General features: G+C 43.8%; 1 protein-coding gene across 1 annotated transcript in view; it reads left to right on the forward strand.

Moving 5' to 3' along the window:
- Positions 1-17,845, forward strand: part of xylt1 (xylosyltransferase I) — a 74,603-nt gene that overhangs the window by 52,241 nt on the left and 4,517 nt on the right. Inside the window, exons 6-10 of the mRNA XM_080029347.1 lie at positions 474-690; positions 1,334-1,510; positions 4,960-5,225; positions 9,559-9,757; positions 15,541-15,874. Coding sequence (XP_079885473.1) covers positions 474-690; positions 1,334-1,510; positions 4,960-5,225; positions 9,559-9,757; positions 15,541-15,874 — 1,193 coding nt within the window. The remainder of the gene's footprint in view (positions 1-473; positions 691-1,333; positions 1,511-4,959; positions 5,226-9,558; positions 9,758-15,540; positions 15,875-17,845) is intronic.

A 17,845-nucleotide genomic window follows, 5' to 3' on the forward strand; every position in this document is an offset into this window, starting at 1 on the left:
TCAAACTTCAGCAGTCGAGGTTTGCCTATACACCCTCCCGAGCAATACATTCAGTGTGCTCTTTTCTTATATATAGAGCACCAATTTTCACAGAAGAATACACAAATGTAACTACACACTCTCAAAAGTTGTGTTCCCTATGTTTACTATCAACAAGGGCCTCTTGTGATAAGCACGGCTAAAAGATGTTCTGTTCATGGGAAGCAAATAGGAAACCTTGTAGAAAATACAAATGAGATGCTGATTATGCATTGCTCCAATGTGTCCCTCCAAACATAAAACAAGAAGTGCAGAGTGCTTGTGTTTTATGTAAATGGTCATTTTGAGGACGGATTTCCACCTGGGTTTCTGTGAGTTTTTTTTTTCCTGCCATATGAAGTGGACAAATGAATTGCCTCTTACTTTTTTTCTTCCGAATAGGATCATATTCAGGAGTGGGTGCTATAACCATTATCTTTGTTTGTGTTCACCAGGTTCATCCGAAAGCAGGGCCTGGACCGTCTGTTCTTTGAGTGTGACACCCACATGTGGAGGCTGGGGGATCGCAAAATCCCTGAAGGCATCTCGGTGGACGGTGGGTCCGACTGGTTCCTGCTCAACCGCATGTTCATCGAATATGTCATCAACTCCAAAGACGACCTGGTCACCAACATGAAACGCTTCTACTCCTACACTCTGCTGCCTGCCGAGGTAAAAGACACAGCACAGAAAGACACAAACACACACACACACACACACACACACACACACACACTGATATAATTATGAGGACATTCATTGTCATAATGCATTCCCTAGCCTGTTACCTTAACCCTAACCATCAAAACTAAATGCCTAACCCTAACGTAAACCTAATTCAGACCTGAACCTTAAAACCTAGTCTTCACCCTTGAACAGCCCTTTAAAGACCTGTCCCAAAGTGAGAACATCTATAATTCAAATCGGTTCTCGCATGAATAGTTGTGCAAGTATACACAGATACATGCACACACAATGATATAAACATTGCTTTCACACATCCAAGTGTTTCCTAACCTTTGACTGACGGTGACATAAGCACCACTTTGTACATGCAATCCATCACTTATAGAAACCACTATACACTGGTCTCTATTCATGGCTGTGAACGTGAAGATGTAAAGGTTGACTTTCTATCTGTGTACAAGGCTTGGGTGAGAACTGAATGATCTCTGTGGGGAAATTGGATTTTTTTTATCACTAGCTTTTCTGAACCTCCAGTCCTCCGTGCCGCTGCTCTATTTGCTCTGTGTGAGCAGAATGATGTTAACCATAATGTCTCACCGTGGTGTATTTGTGTTTTTCCAACCCCCAGTCCTTCTTCCACACGGTGCTGGAGAACAGCGCGCACTGTGAGACCATGGTGGACAACAACCTGCGCATCACCAACTGGAACCGTAAACTGGGCTGCAAGTGTCAGTACAAGCACATAGTGGACTGGTGTGGGTGCTCCCCCAATGACTTCAAGCCTGCAGACTTCCATCGTTTCCAGGTAATAACACACAAACACACACACACACACACACACACACACACACATCACTAATATGGGGGACAATTTGATTTATGATCAGTCCATTGTAGGTCAAGGCCCATATTGGTCAATCTAAAAAATAATCACATAAAATAACTTTGAAATTGAAATTTACTGGACACAAAGGGCTTCTCAGGTACAAAAGAAAACGTTGCAGGCCTCGTGGGCGAAATAAAAAGTAATTGGTGGTATTGAGGTCAAAAGGTCACAAGAAAAAAAATGTCATTTGTTTTGAAATACATGAATAAGATGTGAATCACTCTTGAGTTGCATAACACCGGGTCAAAATCCTAGATAACACATTATACAAATCTAAAGCACAAGCATAAAGAATTAAAGGAATACATCTCCTTGCAGCACACACACACACCTCAGCACGTTGTGGGAAATCAACTGCATTCAATGTCTAAATTATCTGGCCTCAAGGTCTGTACTCTCCACCCTAGCAACCCGCTTGTTCCCATTGCTTTCACAATCAATATGTGCAAAATAATGCCTCGATTAGCGTGACCCTGAAAAGCGGAGAGAAAAAACCCAGCGTAATTAGATCCTCTTTGACTCTGGTATAGGCAGAAGAAGAGGGTAATTTAGCCTTTTAGAATGAAAGTGAATGAGTGGCAGTGACTCCTGGGACCCTTACAGAACGTCAGCATTGCGGTTTGACTTTCAATGTGCTCCTGAAAAGAAGCAATAGCTGCAGCACAAGGTGAAAGCGTTCTTTCCTTGCTGTTGAATGCGGCTTGGAGTCATATCTGTGGATATAACTTGGTCTCCCACTCGTCCCTGGCACACCAGTCAAAGCTGCCGTGCTGACCTCACTTTTCTCCCCTTTGCCAGACCCGTCTGCCGCCCGCCTGGCCTCAGTCTCTGGCAGTTCAGTGCCAGCACATTTACCACAGGGCCCCTTGGCAATACTGCTGGGTCTGGTTGGCACATCGGTATCAGTGAAGTTCAACCCTGGGAACAAAGCAGCCTTTTCCACAAGCCGTCTGGGCTCCTGTATTAGTACAACTATAGCGCTCAGTCCCTATAGTTTCCCTTTTAAATCGTAGTACTGGGGGAAAGATACAGACAAAGAGTAAAAGCAGGCTCCAATTTGGTTTGCAGATGATAAGAATAATTCAAGGTGCAACTGTTGAGTTTCCAGCAGAGAGATTTTTAAGTGCACTCACCAGGGGTAGAGGGGGCATTCTGGAGAGGGAGAGTAGGGATGTGCCTTTTGTCTCAGTGCACCATTGTTTAGTATATTGATGTGTTTTAGAATTAGGTGCTTTTGGAGAAGTAGTCTGTTGGAAACAAAAGCTATAACAGGTTGCTATGATATCTGTAGCTGATCACCAATGAACAGCCGGCATGAGAAAAAGCTATCAGTAAATAGTTTTGTGTCTGGAACTGAGAAAGTGCCTTTGTGTGTAAGCCAAGTTGTGGAGGCAGCAGATTTCATGATGCCTCATCAACCACACAAGCTACAGTGTGGCGGGGAGACAGAGACGGTGAGAAAGACATGGGTGGAGCAAAGGAGGCCAGACACAGCGACAAATACAGAGAGCTGTTGAGAAACGGGATGATGAAAGGATAGATGCAGAGAATAGAGGACTGTACATGTTAAGTACCACTTTGTGCCTCCGTCTTCTTGTCTTTTTTTAGTCAAGTACCTTCAAGTCGCTATTATTTGAATATACCGTAAGTCCTGTAATAAAGACGTAGTGACACAGGTGCCCTGAGTGACCGACAGCTCACACCTTCCATCGATAGTTGCATTGTGATGTGATTAACTTTTTAAAGACCTCTTTCGAAGGGTAATTCACTTCACCCTCGATTTCTCCTCGACTTTTAATACCTTTGAGATATCGCAAAGTCTTTGTACTGTATACGTCGATATAGGTTTGGGCATTTCTTTTAAGTAGAGTGAAAAATGGACACTGTAGTACAGTGTGTTTTCCCCCACAAGGGTACCTAGGGTATTTGTGAATATGAGGTATTTGTTCATTTAAAGGTGAAGTAATCGGTTTATTTATGTTAATATAAGTGTTAAATCGCTCTTTATTCATACAGTGATTACTTACATAATGTGTGCGTTTCATAAAGCCGATCTCTCAGTCAGCTGCTCTGCATGTAATCGGCAAATAAACTTATTGGAGGATCCCGAAATTTTTACCCAATCACAAGAGAGAACGCTACAAACCGACACCCGTCTCACTCCTGGTCTCACTGTCGGTGCACGCCAGAGCAACAGATGGGTGAATGTTTATGCGCCTACAATGGCGGAGCAGGTAAAAATCCTTCTCAATGTCTGTTTTGATGGTTTTTATCATGTTTTGTCACACTTATGGATCTGAGATGATGCTAGATAACTCGCTGCTTGAAGACCACAGTGCATTAATGTGGTGACGTAGGGACGAGCGAGGGGACTGCTAACTGCAGTAACTGACAGGAAGTTAGCTAAAAGAACCATTCCGCTTACAGCACCTTTAAATATTAAATGTATATTTGTATATTTACTGGAATAAAGGCAGATTGATTCACGTGAACAACATTGGTTTCCAGTCCCTTTGGCTGGTGACCTGCAAAGCAATGTTTCATTTTGAGCTTTCCTCACCAGTCCTTCACTAGTTGGCCAATGTTATTTTTTTTTTGTCCTTGCTATTTTCAAATAATTTTTGGTGTCTCAGGGAAGAACATTTTATCGAGTAAAGAACAAATCTTGGAGTCACGGAGGGTGCTAACTTATTTATTATGTGAAAGGTTGTATGGAGCCTTTTGTGAGTCCATTGGGAGCCCTGTGCAGCCTGATTAACTGCCTTAAGTGATGTCATCGTGGAGGAAGATTACCAGACCTATTTAGTCCTGCTCCTAATCTCTGCTTCATGTACCACTCCTCCAAGGGTATTGTGGGTGATGCAGAATGTGAAGTAGATATGGAATAAAAAAGAAGATATCTCAGGTTCTGGTCCATAAAAAAGAATGTCCATTATAAGTCTGACAATTTTATAGAAGTAAAATGCTAAAGTACTCTTTTAATCACCTCCCAACCCCTTGAATTTACCTTGCAAACCCGACCCCCCACACACTGTCTACCACTGACAAAGAGAACATGAAATCTAAAGCATATAGACCCACAGTAACCTCTTCTGAAAGAGCGCAACGGATTATGCACATAATAATTCATCCTCATAACCACGCAGAAAAAGATTTACCTCCTTTTTATCTGCTGCCTTCTACTACCTTTACTCCAGGCTCCGCTTTGTTCTCTCCACCCACACGGTACTTTAACACGCATCTAACACGGCGCATTTTGTTCCCCTGCCATCCTGGCACGCAGCCGTTTTGCTAATCGTCTCTCTCTCTCTCTCTCTCTCTCTCATTTTCTTCTTCTCGTTATATCTTTTTTTCCACCCCTTGTGCAGCAAACTGTGCGGCCCACCTTCTTTGCCAGGAAGTTTGAAGCCAGTGTGAATCAGGAGATAGTGAACCAGCTGGACGCCTACCTGTTTGGAGCGTTCCCCCAGGGCACGGCTAACCTCAACTCCTACTGGGAGAACGTGTACGACGAGCCTGACGGAGTGGCCAGCCTGTCCGACACAAAGCTCACGTACTACCACTCCTTCTCCCGCCTGGGCCTGGCCCGGGCTGCTGCCTCCCTGCAGGGAAACCCCAAGGATCACAGCTGCAGGTTGGTTTTGGCAACACATGTACTTGTTTGTTTTTTTTGTTTTGTTTTTTTGCTATGTAATAACAGCATCATGATTCGTGACACACCTGCCCCTGCCTCCACAGGTGCGCTTCAGTATGTGTTTGCTGTGAGAACACAGCCACACCAATGTTAGCATTAGAAACCACTGCATATGTTAAAGCCTTTTTGTTTCTCTGTTGATGCATCGTCTTTGTCTATCAATGCATGACATGGACATAAGATGACAATGGATAGTTCCAGTCAGCAGCTGGGAACTATGGGTAATGCTGTTTATTTTGTAACTTGATATGACACTTGATATGTCAGTTTATCCCATGTTGATGAGGCTATATGGGTTATAGCATTTAAAGCTCTATTACTAGAGTAAATGTTTGATTAACCACATACAATATGTGGTTAAACTGAAAAGGGAGAACCTAATTATGCATTCATATTCAATGGACTAGGGGAAAATTTCAGTCTTGTGCACTAGGGTTTTTCAACAGCGTATGTTTTCAGTATCATCTGGTGCAGGAGCATTTCAGGTTATCTTTCCTGCAGTTTATTTGCACAGCGAAGAGAGTGACAATTGACGTATACTGATTCAAAACAGAGAGCGGGGGTGTACATTAGTGTACATCTGACAGAAAGCCCCACGCGGCTCACAAAGTGACACCTGCAATGGCAGCAAACATCGTTATTTTCACACTAATTGAACAATAAACCTGAGGATAACATTTCACCACATGAGACAGGTAAGCAGAGTAAATGGAGCGATTGCGAGGTAAAGCAGTTTTTGAACGACATATATGGAGACACAAAATGTGATCAGATCTACTGTATTTCTTCTTGCTGGTCATCCGAGCTTCCAATTCCTATCATGCTCGGAGAAATTTAAAAAAAATTGCATATTTGACTGTTGCCGAGTAAATCTAAAAGGCAACACAAAACGGATGGTCTCCTCTCAGCTGAGATGGTTTGCTCTTTGTAAGCGCGGCATCCAGTAACAACGCCCCAGCCCCAACCCGTCCCTGCTGCATTGTGGGTGTTCTTTAAAGTCCTGCGGGAAAAGCCAAGCGGAGAAAAGGAAGCATGTTTCCTTCTGTCAAACCTCAAAGCCATCAATCATATACAGCTGTTTCTGGTCTACTGCCCGAATCTGTAAAAGGAGAGCGCATGAGCAGACCAAGGAAAATGTGGCTGCATACAGGCATGTGTGTCTGTGTGTGTCACTGCATGTATAGCAGAGAGGGGGGTCTCCAGAACCCTGTCATGGGCAGGAAATGAGCCTGTTAGAAAAAAGGACTTCCCTAAGGCAAACGAGTGCACCCCGGCCTTTAACATTTACATGTAGAAGCAGGAAACAGATGGAACTACTGCAAATAAGTAGTATAAGTACTGAGTGTGTGTGTGTGTGTGTGTGTGTGTGTGTGTGTGTGTGTGTGTGTGTGTGTGTGTGTGTGTGTGTGTGTGTGTGTGTGTGTGTGTGTGTGTGTGTGTGTGTGTGTGTGTGTGTGTGTGTTTGTGTGTGCGCATTGCTCCCTATTAACATATGCACACAAAAAAGGTCTCACCTTACGTGTGAGTTTTGAAATATTTGTGGGCTGCTCTGTGTCAACCCAGGAGTGATCCAGTTAGTATGTGTGCATGCATCTATTAAGCAGATTGAAGTGTCATCCTGTGTGTGTGTTTGGTGTGTGTGTGTGTGTGGTGTGTGTGTGTGTGTGTGTGTGTGTGTGTGTGTGTGTGTGTGTGTGTGTGTGTGTGTGTGTGTGTGTGTGTGTGTGTGAGTTGCATTAAGTCTTAGTGTTCTGTCTCAGGTCCATTTGTTCCCTTACAATTATTGACATTTTCATACAAAATATTGCGGGCATATTCTGATTGTGTTTTATAAAATGTAGCGAGCACGTACAGTATGTCATCTGAAATAAGAACCTTAAACAAGGGGTTAACACTCTCTCTCTCTTTTTTTTTGACTTCAAACAAGTCTTAAAAGGTTCTGGAAATACCAGAGCAGCAGTGACTGTAGTTAAACAACTTTGTGGGTTTTTTCCAAACATCGCCAACATGTGCTAAGCCCTGTGTCTCGGATGTACACGAGAGAGAGGCACAAACATGGGGCTAGCTCAACATCTTCCTGCTACGAACGTCGTTTTACATACGCTGTCACATAAAATCGGAGACTACACTTTTCCCCCCTGGCTTAATAGGATGTCATGATGTAAGTTAGTGTTACACAGCCGTACCAGTCCTATCTGCTTTATGACGTGTTCTCTCGTGAATTATTAAGGCAGCACAATGTGGTGGAGGCCATGAATAATGCACTTTATCTTATAATTCTTGGTGTAATACACAGACAAAAGGGACATTACCAGTCATTTTCAATGTGTTGCAAGATGAGCTCCTTCATAAATAATGTGAGAGCTACAGGGAGTCCGGGCTGCAATTATGTGATGCAATGTGATTCTCTTCTTGATTCAGCTATAGTGACCTGTCTTGGTATTATTATGAAATTGATCTGGACTTTGACTGATCACGCTAGGTATTTTTGGAAGATCAAGGTTTTCCTTCGAAGTCCAAACTAAGTCCTAAGAACTTACCGGTATATCTAATTCGAGTCCTGGTGTGAAGTCTCATGTACAGCCACATATGGTGTGTGCGTGTGTGGTGTGTATGTGCGTGTGTGTGTGTGTGGGGGGGGGGGCCTCATACTTTGCATGCATGTAGAGTTTGGCTGTGCTACCAGCAGATGGATGGTTCGGCCTCAGTGCTCGACAGGATCAAGAGAAAGAGAGGAAAGGTTCCATGGAGAAGGCTTTGGCTCTTTTAGCAGCCCGCTGTGAGTGGATGGGAGAGGGGAGAGCCCGCGCAGTAGAAAAGCCTGAATGGAGCTTCTGTGCAGGGTACGCCCCCGACCCCTTCTCACTGCCTCTCACACATTGGCAGCCACGTCTCTTTTGGTGGGCAGGGGAGAGTGTGTGTGTGTGTGTGTGTGGGGTAGTGGAGAGGCACAAAGAGGAAAAGGCGGATGGGGAAACAGTGAAGAGTAGAAAAAGAGGGAGAAAGGCAAAGGGAGCAGGAGAGGAAGTGTGTGTACTGCTATCCTTGCTGGTGTAAATATTTGCTGTTCTGCTTATCAGGGTAGCATTTACTGGGACGGGTTGACTCCTGGCCCTTGAGTGGAATACTGATGAGGCCATGGACATTGGGGAGAAGTGAGGGACTGTGTGTGTGTGTGTGTGTGTGTGTGTGTGTGTGTGTGTGTGTGTGTGTGTGTGTGTGTGTGTGTGTGTGTGTGTGTGTGTGTGTGTGTGTGTGTGTGTGTGTGTGTGTGTGTGTGTGAGTGTGTGTGTGTGTTGTAATATGTGTATGTGCAATAAAGACAAAGTTCAGGGAAGCAGAAGAGACCAAGGCTGAGAAATAATGTGGCAGAGAAGTAGTCAGGACGTGTGCATTGAGCAGCTGTGGAGAGGTTCCCAGCAGTGCCCACCCATGGTCTCTATTTAGTTTTTCCAGAAGTCACTCGGGCCGGTTGCCCTGAGGGGAAGCCATCCCTCTGCCACGTATGGAGCCACACACAACCAAACAACAGGCTAATCGTGGGGGCAAGACCTTCGCTATAGGTTTCAGCTGACTGGATGACCTAGTTTGACTTTGTTCTGCTGACTTGTAGTGCGTTGTAGCCGGATTGCTCCGAACTATGATTCATCTAAATCTGCTGCCAATACAGCCTATGACTATCCTGTACTTTTCTGTAGCCAGCAGAGCACTGTGGTCTCCACCGTCACGTGTATTCTTTAACCATCCCTTCCATTTCAGAACCACCAGAGCACATGCTGGAGCAACCAGCACATTGTAAAAGCAATAATTACAGTAACAGAGGTCTGTTATTACCTCGCTGAGAAGCACTCAAAAGAGTTCCTAATATACTGGTAGCTTGTCCATTACTTATCTTCAATATACTGTAATAGTCAAGTACAAACATAAAGATAGTTGAAAAGCCCTTAGCAACCAACAAGCAATGCTTAATGGGAATTATCAGTATGGTCAACACATCTTGGACCAATTGTTTTTTCTGTTAAAGGTCATTGAATTAATGTCCACCGTGTCACACAATCAAAGAGCACATTGACTCCCCACTAATCTTCACCGTGAGCCTACATTACAATCCAACTAAATTAGCATGCACAGTGTCCGGTTCCTTACAGACGTTATCCAGAGATGAATCTAGATATTCTCCTCTTACTCTGTTGGCCCTGCGAGGCGGCGCAGCTGGTAGGTCAGCAGATATCGGGTTGGTTAATGGATTCTCTCTCTCTCCATGCGTTGCCAGGTACTTCCCCATGGGCCACCCGGTGTCGGTGCATCTCTACTTCCACTCGGACCAGTTCCAGGGCTACCTGGTCAGGCACCACGCCACCAACCTGGCAACCAGCAAGCTGGAGACCATGGAGACCTGGGTGGCTCCCAAGAAGCACTTCAAGCTGACCTCGCCTCCCAGCAGCACATTCAGCAGGTTGCAGTTTGCAGAGGTGAGTCAGCACATTGATGACGTAGCATGTATTCATAATTTGGCATGAGTCACAAAATAATCCCGTCAGCCATTGTCATATTTGTCCCTTATATGGTGCTTATAATTAGAGGTGAGATATACAGCTCATTGCCATGGTGACCTTTTAATTCATCGCTATGGCGACCTTGCCAAGACTTATAGCAGCGGATCACCACGCAATTAAGCGGCTGCCCGTGATGGCCTTGTAAAATGCAAATTGATTGAATTCATCCAACTTTATAGGGATGAGCGCTTCGTGTGCCGCTTATTTGTTGTTTCCCTAATAGAACGTCTCCTCACCTTCACACTGGAATGCTTCCCGTGATTGTCTTGTTATGTTAATCTGTGTTTCTGTTTACCGCAACGCCTGTTTGGGACACAGCGGTTCGGCTGCCACACGCCAGCCACAGTGTGTCGTTTTCAAAAAGGACAAAATTAACCGAGTGAATGAAAATTGACCTTTTTGTCTGATTTATCGTGTGCAGCTTTGCAGGAGGCACAAATGTCAGCAAACTTGTGAAGTATTTGTTTGCTTTGTTTGCGCCTGCTGCCCAATCGTGCACTACTGCATTTACTCCTTGTGCCTGTTTAACCTCGTAAAGCCGCCTAAAGGTGAACTCAGAAGGATCCAAGCAGCCAGTCCCCCATGCCGATCCCTCTCACTGAGCCCTGTTTGGGTGTTTAGCCCTATGAAACTGTGAGTGACAGAGAAGTGATGTGAGCCATGGAATGTATCTGAATGTTCAGCCCGAGAACGCGTTGTGTGTCTGGGACAGTGCAGTGGCTGTCAGTCAGTCACTTTATCCATATGTCATTCAAGACGACAGCAGGAAGAGCTTAAATGAGACGGTGCGCGGTGTAGCAACAGTAGCTCTGTGCTTTTTGTCAGCTGAGCAGATATGACCCATTATACTAAAGCTATACGCTGGAGTTTGCTAGATAAACCATATGGTTGGCTTAATAATGTGTTCCCTGTCCTCCTTTTAGATATAAAGGAAGAGAGATATGTCTTTCTTTGAACTGCTCTACTGCTGCCTCCCAGCTGCCTTTATAGGCCTTTTAACGGCATGATTTAGTGTGGGACCACTTACAGCCCACGCAGTTAAAATTAGTATTTCACCTCAAGTCAGACTTGACATTGAGAGAGTTATGTTACCCTTTGTTGGACAGGTCTCCTACAGTCGAATGGCTGACTTCGACTGATGGTTAAGCCTTTTTCCACCACATTCGTAATGTACAGGATATACACATACATGTTGTGGTAGGTATAGGATATACAGGGGGTGAAAAAATAACTCATTATGATCATCATAATGATCATAATGAGTTATGTTATTTTTCCATAATATGATGTAATAATAATATGTAATGTAATGTAATACTCCACAACCTATGGACTCGAGAATGGTCATGTAGGTGGAATAAAAAAAATTCTGACACAGCACTACTGTATTTGATACTTTTCGAGCGTTAACGTAATTTTGTCCACCCTTAAAAATTAAAAAACTTCATTATTTTTCTACCCAATCAAAAAATGTGTACACAGCTTTTTAAGCAAGAGTAATAATTTAATTGACTACTGACACACTTTGCTTCTTCATTTTCTTATCGGCTAAACAAAAGATATAAACTGTAAATAGTAGTATTTTTTTCTTTCCTCTGAACACAGCCAGACTTATTGCTTCCCTTTTCCATCCTTTATGCTAAGCTACAGTGACCAGCTGCTGGCTGTCGATTCATATCTATCACACGGACATAAAACTGCCATTGATGTTCTCAACTAAAAATCTAAAAGGTCAACTTTTTCTTTAAGTCTATGATGCATCGTGCAACTCTCTGCTTCCACCTTAAAACAGGAAATGCACTTTCTGTTCTCCAGTCCACCCTTCCTCTCTCATCCATTGCTTCACTGTGTATCTTTATTAGCGAGCATCCAGCCCTCTTACCCATAGTTCCTCAGTAGTGTAAATGGTGTCCCAGGGGGAGCCCTCCGGTGCGGCTGGTGAGCACCTGTGTTTGATTACCCCTGGAAAAAGTGCCACTAATAAGCCTGTGAATAAAGCCTGGAGGGGCGCTCATGCCCTACGGTTTTAAACAGGGCCAGATGTAGACTGGGACTGTCCATGCTGCTGTCGGAACAAACAGAACTGTCTTATTTAATGAAGGTGTTAAGAGTGCTGGCGCCAGGGCAAGCCCCTGACGAGGAGACAAGGTTTGCAGGGTAGCCGGGTCAGAGAGAAGAAAACAAAATAGAGGTGGACTATGATACAGGAGCATTTTTTGTTTCCTAAAACTGTAAGTCCAACAAGGAAATTAGCCAAGAATCAGACAAGAATATGGGTAATCGGAGTAAATCATGAGGTACATGTGAGGGGGAAAAATAATAATAATATTAACAATATAAGGGGGGTTAAACCTATACTACAATTAAAGGTTGTTATGAATGGAGAATCGGTATAATTGTTTCAAGTGTGTGAAAAGTGGGAGTGTCAGAAGAAAGGGGGACATAGGTCACAGTGAGGCTGCCAGATCAGCATTAGTTCCACAAAAGTACGTTCTTCTAAGTATAGCTTTAAGTGAAATAAGGTCAGAAGTCGCTGTCTTGGTAAACGGTCATAATGCTTGATTGGGTCTTGGTCTTAAGCCAAGGCGTGTTATTGGTGAGAAGCAGCAGCAAGGGACGGGTTCAGTGTTGAGGTCATCTAAGCTATATGGGCTGAGGCTGAAATGGGCCAGAAGTTAATCTCTGTTTGACCCATTTTCATACTGGGAGAAATACTTTCTTGCCACTGGTGTCTTCGTCTATGAGCTGAAGATCGTCTTCCATTAAAATCCCAAAGAAAGTGGTGCCTTCGTAAAAGGGATTTTTACAATAAAGTGATTGCTTATTTAAATCGCTAAACTTTTGCGAACGTAGTTGCAGCACCAAACCTTTTGCTAATGTGAAATCAACTACCTCAAGCCCTCTGACAAAAATACAATGGGTCAATAAGACATAGTACTAGGCTATGTATTTTACACTTTTTGTGGTTTGAATGCTTATGCCCGTTATGTCTGTCCTAACCAGGGCAAAGACTGAGCTTTGATCACGAGGCAGGCAGCCAGTCAACAAGCTGCATGTGCATCTTATTAACCAGTACAGTGTATACAGTATGTACCGTGTGTGTGTGTGTGTGTGTGTGTGTGTGTGTGTGTGTGCGCGCGCGCGTGCGTGTGTGTGTGTGGTGTGCTTGGCAGAGAGTTATAAAGACTGTGGAGTGAAGAAGGGAAGCTGCCCACCCCACTCGTTTACGCTTGAAACTGCTCAAAAAAGTGGTACTCGTAGTGCTGCACCATTTGCACAGAATTGATGTTGCACTTAGCTGATGTTTGTTGCCCAATAAACTTCCGGCAAGAACCAGAAGCGAGTCTCAAGTGGTCCACTCCCGCCCGCTTTATGTGAACATCGTCAGAATCTCCCTCTCACAACTCTAACCACTCTCTCAGTGGATTACAGTCAGATTCCTCGGTCAATACCCCCGGTGCTATTTTTTTTCTGGGAGTTTAGAAATGAGAGGGCTGCCAGTCAATCGGGTCAAAGTCTGTGCCAGCGACTTGGCCCAGAATAAAGTAATGAGCTACAGAGGTGCTAAACAAGGGAGTTGATTAGTAATTTAAAGGGAACCGATCTCCAAAGGGGCAGAAATGGCAGAGGTCAGTCCAATAATTGAGATGAAAGTGAGGTGTCTTTTACAGATTGGCACAAGATACACCCGCGCACACACATACACACAAAATGTCTCATTCATATACAGTTTATGTCTATTTATACAGTAATCTCAATTCTCAAAGGATGTAAATACATAGTCAGTTCCAGTCAGACATTGATCGTCCGGCAGGGTGAGGCTGTGTTAATCAGCCACCAAATGAACGGATGAGCCTGAAGCCGCCATCCCTCTCACATTTCTGCCAACGCCACAGACATCGTTCACTGTCAGTGCAGGCATGCTTGTGTGGGTGTGTGTGTGTGTGTGTGTGTGCGTGTGCGTGTGCGTGTGTGTGTGTGCGCGTGTGTATGAGTGTGTGTGTGTGCGCGTGTGTGTGTGTGTGTGTGCGTGTGTTGCCTCCATCCCTCCCGATCACCCCCTCTCTCCCCCATCAATCTCGATCGAGTCTCATTTTTGCATACCGCACACTTTTGCAATCTTCGCCATCCAACACCCACAGCTCGCACCTCTTCAGTTACAGCCCCGACCGCATTAAAGACATTAAAGGCAATTAGCTGTACCTATGCGCGCTTCCTGTTCTCCTAATTTGTTCTCTCTTCCTTTGTTCTCCCATTTCTTCTTATGTTTGGGGTTATTTCATTTTATTCCAAGACTCAGTCCTCTACTATGAAACACTAGCAAGACAAGAGAGAACAACCTATAAATCTCAGTTCAGGCAAACAAACAAACGTGCAAACACGAGTATGCTAAATGTTAATTACGGCAACCTACAGGATGTAATAATGTTAAATTGGCTCGTTGTTCCACTGGCAGTCCTCCAGTGCGGCAGGCTGGCAGCTAGATCTGTGTTCTGCAGCCAGAGGCCCTGCGTGTCTCATAATTCACCAGGGATATATTTGACTTTTGGTATTATCTCTTACATTTTTAATTTCACTTTCTCGGAGCATGCGAGCCCCTCTCTGTCTTTGTCGAATCACTAAAAGCTGATTGTTATGGAGGTTGGCTCCGTAGACTCTGATTGTTGGCTTTTGTCAATGTGTCTGCACATGATGTATCATTGTGGTGTCTTACTGCATTCTTCTCCACTGTAGTTTTGCGCTGGATATTGCTGTTTATTGGCATCTTTCTTTCCTCCTATCTGTCTGAAATATGATCAGAAAGCAAACAGGAATGCATTTGATCTCCATCCTCCAGTGGATACAGTCTGGGCATAGTAATACTCCTTCCTCAACCTGTCTCTCATATTCCTTGTCAAAGATATACTCACAGCATCGGCGACTGTGGACAAATATGACTCAACGTGCAGGACAAAACAATCAGGCGGGCCTGTCATCTTCTGCATATTACAACATCATGTAACGCCTAGCCCTAGCGTGGAGGGTTGGGCTGGAGTGTGCTAGTATGTGATGAAAAATATGCAGGCTGAAGATTATTTCCCATGATATTTCAGCGCAGATACTGGTTTTTAAATAGTTTGGTCAAAAAGTGATGCATGCTCAGAGTTTTTTTTACTCAAGGCGAGACACTGCAGGATACACAGTGTTGTATCAAGTACTGATACATTTTGAGATTTTTGGCAATTGTTTTTGATTCCATAACATTTCTTCTTTCATACAAGTATAAATCAAAGTGTGTATTTGACTTAACCTTGTCTGTTTGCATCTGTAAACTATATTTCTCCTATACAACCATCTTCAAGAGCCATCATCTCAAAAAAAACTATTAAAAACTTTGGAGACTAATATGTTGTAAAAATTATAGAAAGATTTAAGTCTTATTTATCCAACATCTAGATTTTCATTATTTTGACATGTGCAAATTTGCACATCATTTATTACTTAAACATGTTACCCTATTCACCTGCAGTGTTTTACATTAATGTCTGATCTCTGTGCACTATATGCAGCGGCAGCAGTCATGGATTACCATGCCCCTCGTCTATTGTGCTTCTCCTTGCTACTTCTCTCCTTGTCTTTCTTCTTACCTCATTCTGTCACTCATTCTTATCTTCCTGTCCTCCCCCTCTCATTCCCCCCCACCCCCCTGGCTCCGTCAGATCGGCACAGACTGGGACGCCAAAGAACGCCTGTTCCGAAACTACGGTGGCCTGATGGGGCCCATGGATGAGACTGTGGGCATGCAGAAGTGGAACAAGGGGCCCAACGTCACCGTCACCGTGGTGTGGATCGACCCCACCAACGTCATCGCTGCCACCTATGACATCCTGATCGACTCCAGCGCAGAGTTCACCCACTACCGCCCGCCCCTCAACCAGCCCCTACGGCCGGGGGTGTGGAGCGTACGCATCCTGCACCACTGGAGCCCCGTGGCTGAGTTACGCTTCCTCATCGCACCGCTGGCCTATAATAAGCACCAGCCAATACGACAAGGTGAGAGAGAGAGATTCAAAATAGCCTCTGTTATTGTAATTGTCACGAGGCTTATTTGTAGGGCTGCATAAAAAGGAGACACTTGTGTGGTCATGAAGGTCGGTTAATTGTTTCCGGAAGGCGACCCATCTTTTACTGCAACATATCAACGCCTCGGAGAGCAGAATCAACACATGTTGCTCAAGCGTATACATCTGCATTTGGTTTGTCTGCTTTGGTCATTTCTAGTTTTTTCACAACTCTCTTTCATGTTGTTTTGACCTGAAGTGACACAGTATCGCCACCTTCTGGTCTGGCATGATTACAGCAGTGTTTCGCTTTTTTATGACCCCCCCCAACAAAAAAAATATATGAAAAAAAAGCGAAGGCTCGACTTGAAGGATCTACGTTGACTGCCTGGGTTCCAACTGATGATTCGAATCATTTACTTTAGACCTACTTATTTGCAACTGCCACTTGCCATTTGTCTCATTTTTAGAACAACAACAAAAAAGCCTGTGGATTGTGCTATTAGTGCAAATAACCTGATAGTGCTACACTTATTGCGCTGCTCTGCTGTTACGAAACAACAGATAATCATTCAAAAAAATGTCAAACATTTCACTGCCTCTCTGGATTTGGTGGAAGCTAAAATAAGACCTTCACAATACAATCCAGTACAGCTGCTGCCCTGCCATTAAGCCTTTATTTGTGAAGCTTATAACACTGACTCATCGTTGACACTGTGTCACTGGTCGGTAATTGTTAAGGCTGCATTTTGTGTGGATTTTGCATCATTATGCTGTGAGTGAAGCCAGTAATGGAAAGTGCATTTACCCCGGTGATATACTGTAAATTTGAAGTGCTTGTCCTCATTGAGCATTTTTCTATTTCATACCACTATACACAATACATATGATCAGCTTGGACAGCAATGATAAAATCCTGCTACACATTAATGCGTCAACAATCAGTAATATTATGACCCTATAGGACACGAAATGCATTCCTTTACTTGAGCATTTCCATTTTCTGCTACTTATTAATCACTTCTGCTCCTCTGCATGTCACTGTGAAGTAGTGATTTCAAGTTTAGGTGCTCTTAAATTCTCAGCAGAATCTCTCTCTCACACACACACACACACACACACACACACACACACACACTCACGCACACACACACTTAGGCTTGTGTTAGCAGTGGCGCCTTTTCTAATCAACACTATGGGTCTCTGCAGACCCTGGTTGTTTGTCATCAAGTCAACCTTAATAAGCCAGCGAGCTGTTCATACACACTAAACAGAGTGTTAAACAACAGCACACTTAGTCACTCCAAAAACAATGGCACAATTAAATCAATCAGCCTGCATTGGATGAGGGGCAAGACTGCATTGTTCCAGTCCGTAAGCAGCCAGTTTGCTCTGAATGTCACATGAGAGTTGAGGCGCTCGCTTCGGCATAATCGCGCCTTTCTCCGCTTGATAATCTCACTGAGCCCTTTTTAATGATGAAGAGGAAAGAACAAATACATGTACAGCTTTTGTCTCTGACCTGCGTCTCGGTAGGCTATGCAGAGAGTTTTTTGAGGGGTTTTCTAGAATTTTTTGCGTTGCTCAAATCTGTTGTGGCTTCCTATTGTACGGATGGTGAAATTAGCTGGGTATTATTTTAACTGTGATACGGCAATCAATTTTTTTTCTGATATAACAATGTCGTAGGTGAGTAAGACGGTTACTAGTGTCAAAGTACAATTAGCTGCAGGTTGATTACCTAATGTATGTTGGTGCATTAATGATGCCTTTGTGTGTTGAAGATAGATATTGCTTTATAACTGACAATATTGAGACAGTCATCGCTGACTTTAGGAGTGTTTAAATGCTACTGTTACACCACATATTAGCACCTAACATAAACACTTTAATTGTTTCATAGTCATCCAGTAATAATCATGCATTTTTTTGGTGCACTGTGTGTGTTTATGCTTAGCTGTTC

Source organism: Ammodytes marinus, assembly GCF_949987685.1.
Source record: "Ammodytes marinus genome assembly, chromosome: 6".
Taxonomy (NCBI): Eukaryota; Metazoa; Chordata; class Actinopteri; order Uranoscopiformes; family Ammodytidae; genus Ammodytes; species Ammodytes marinus.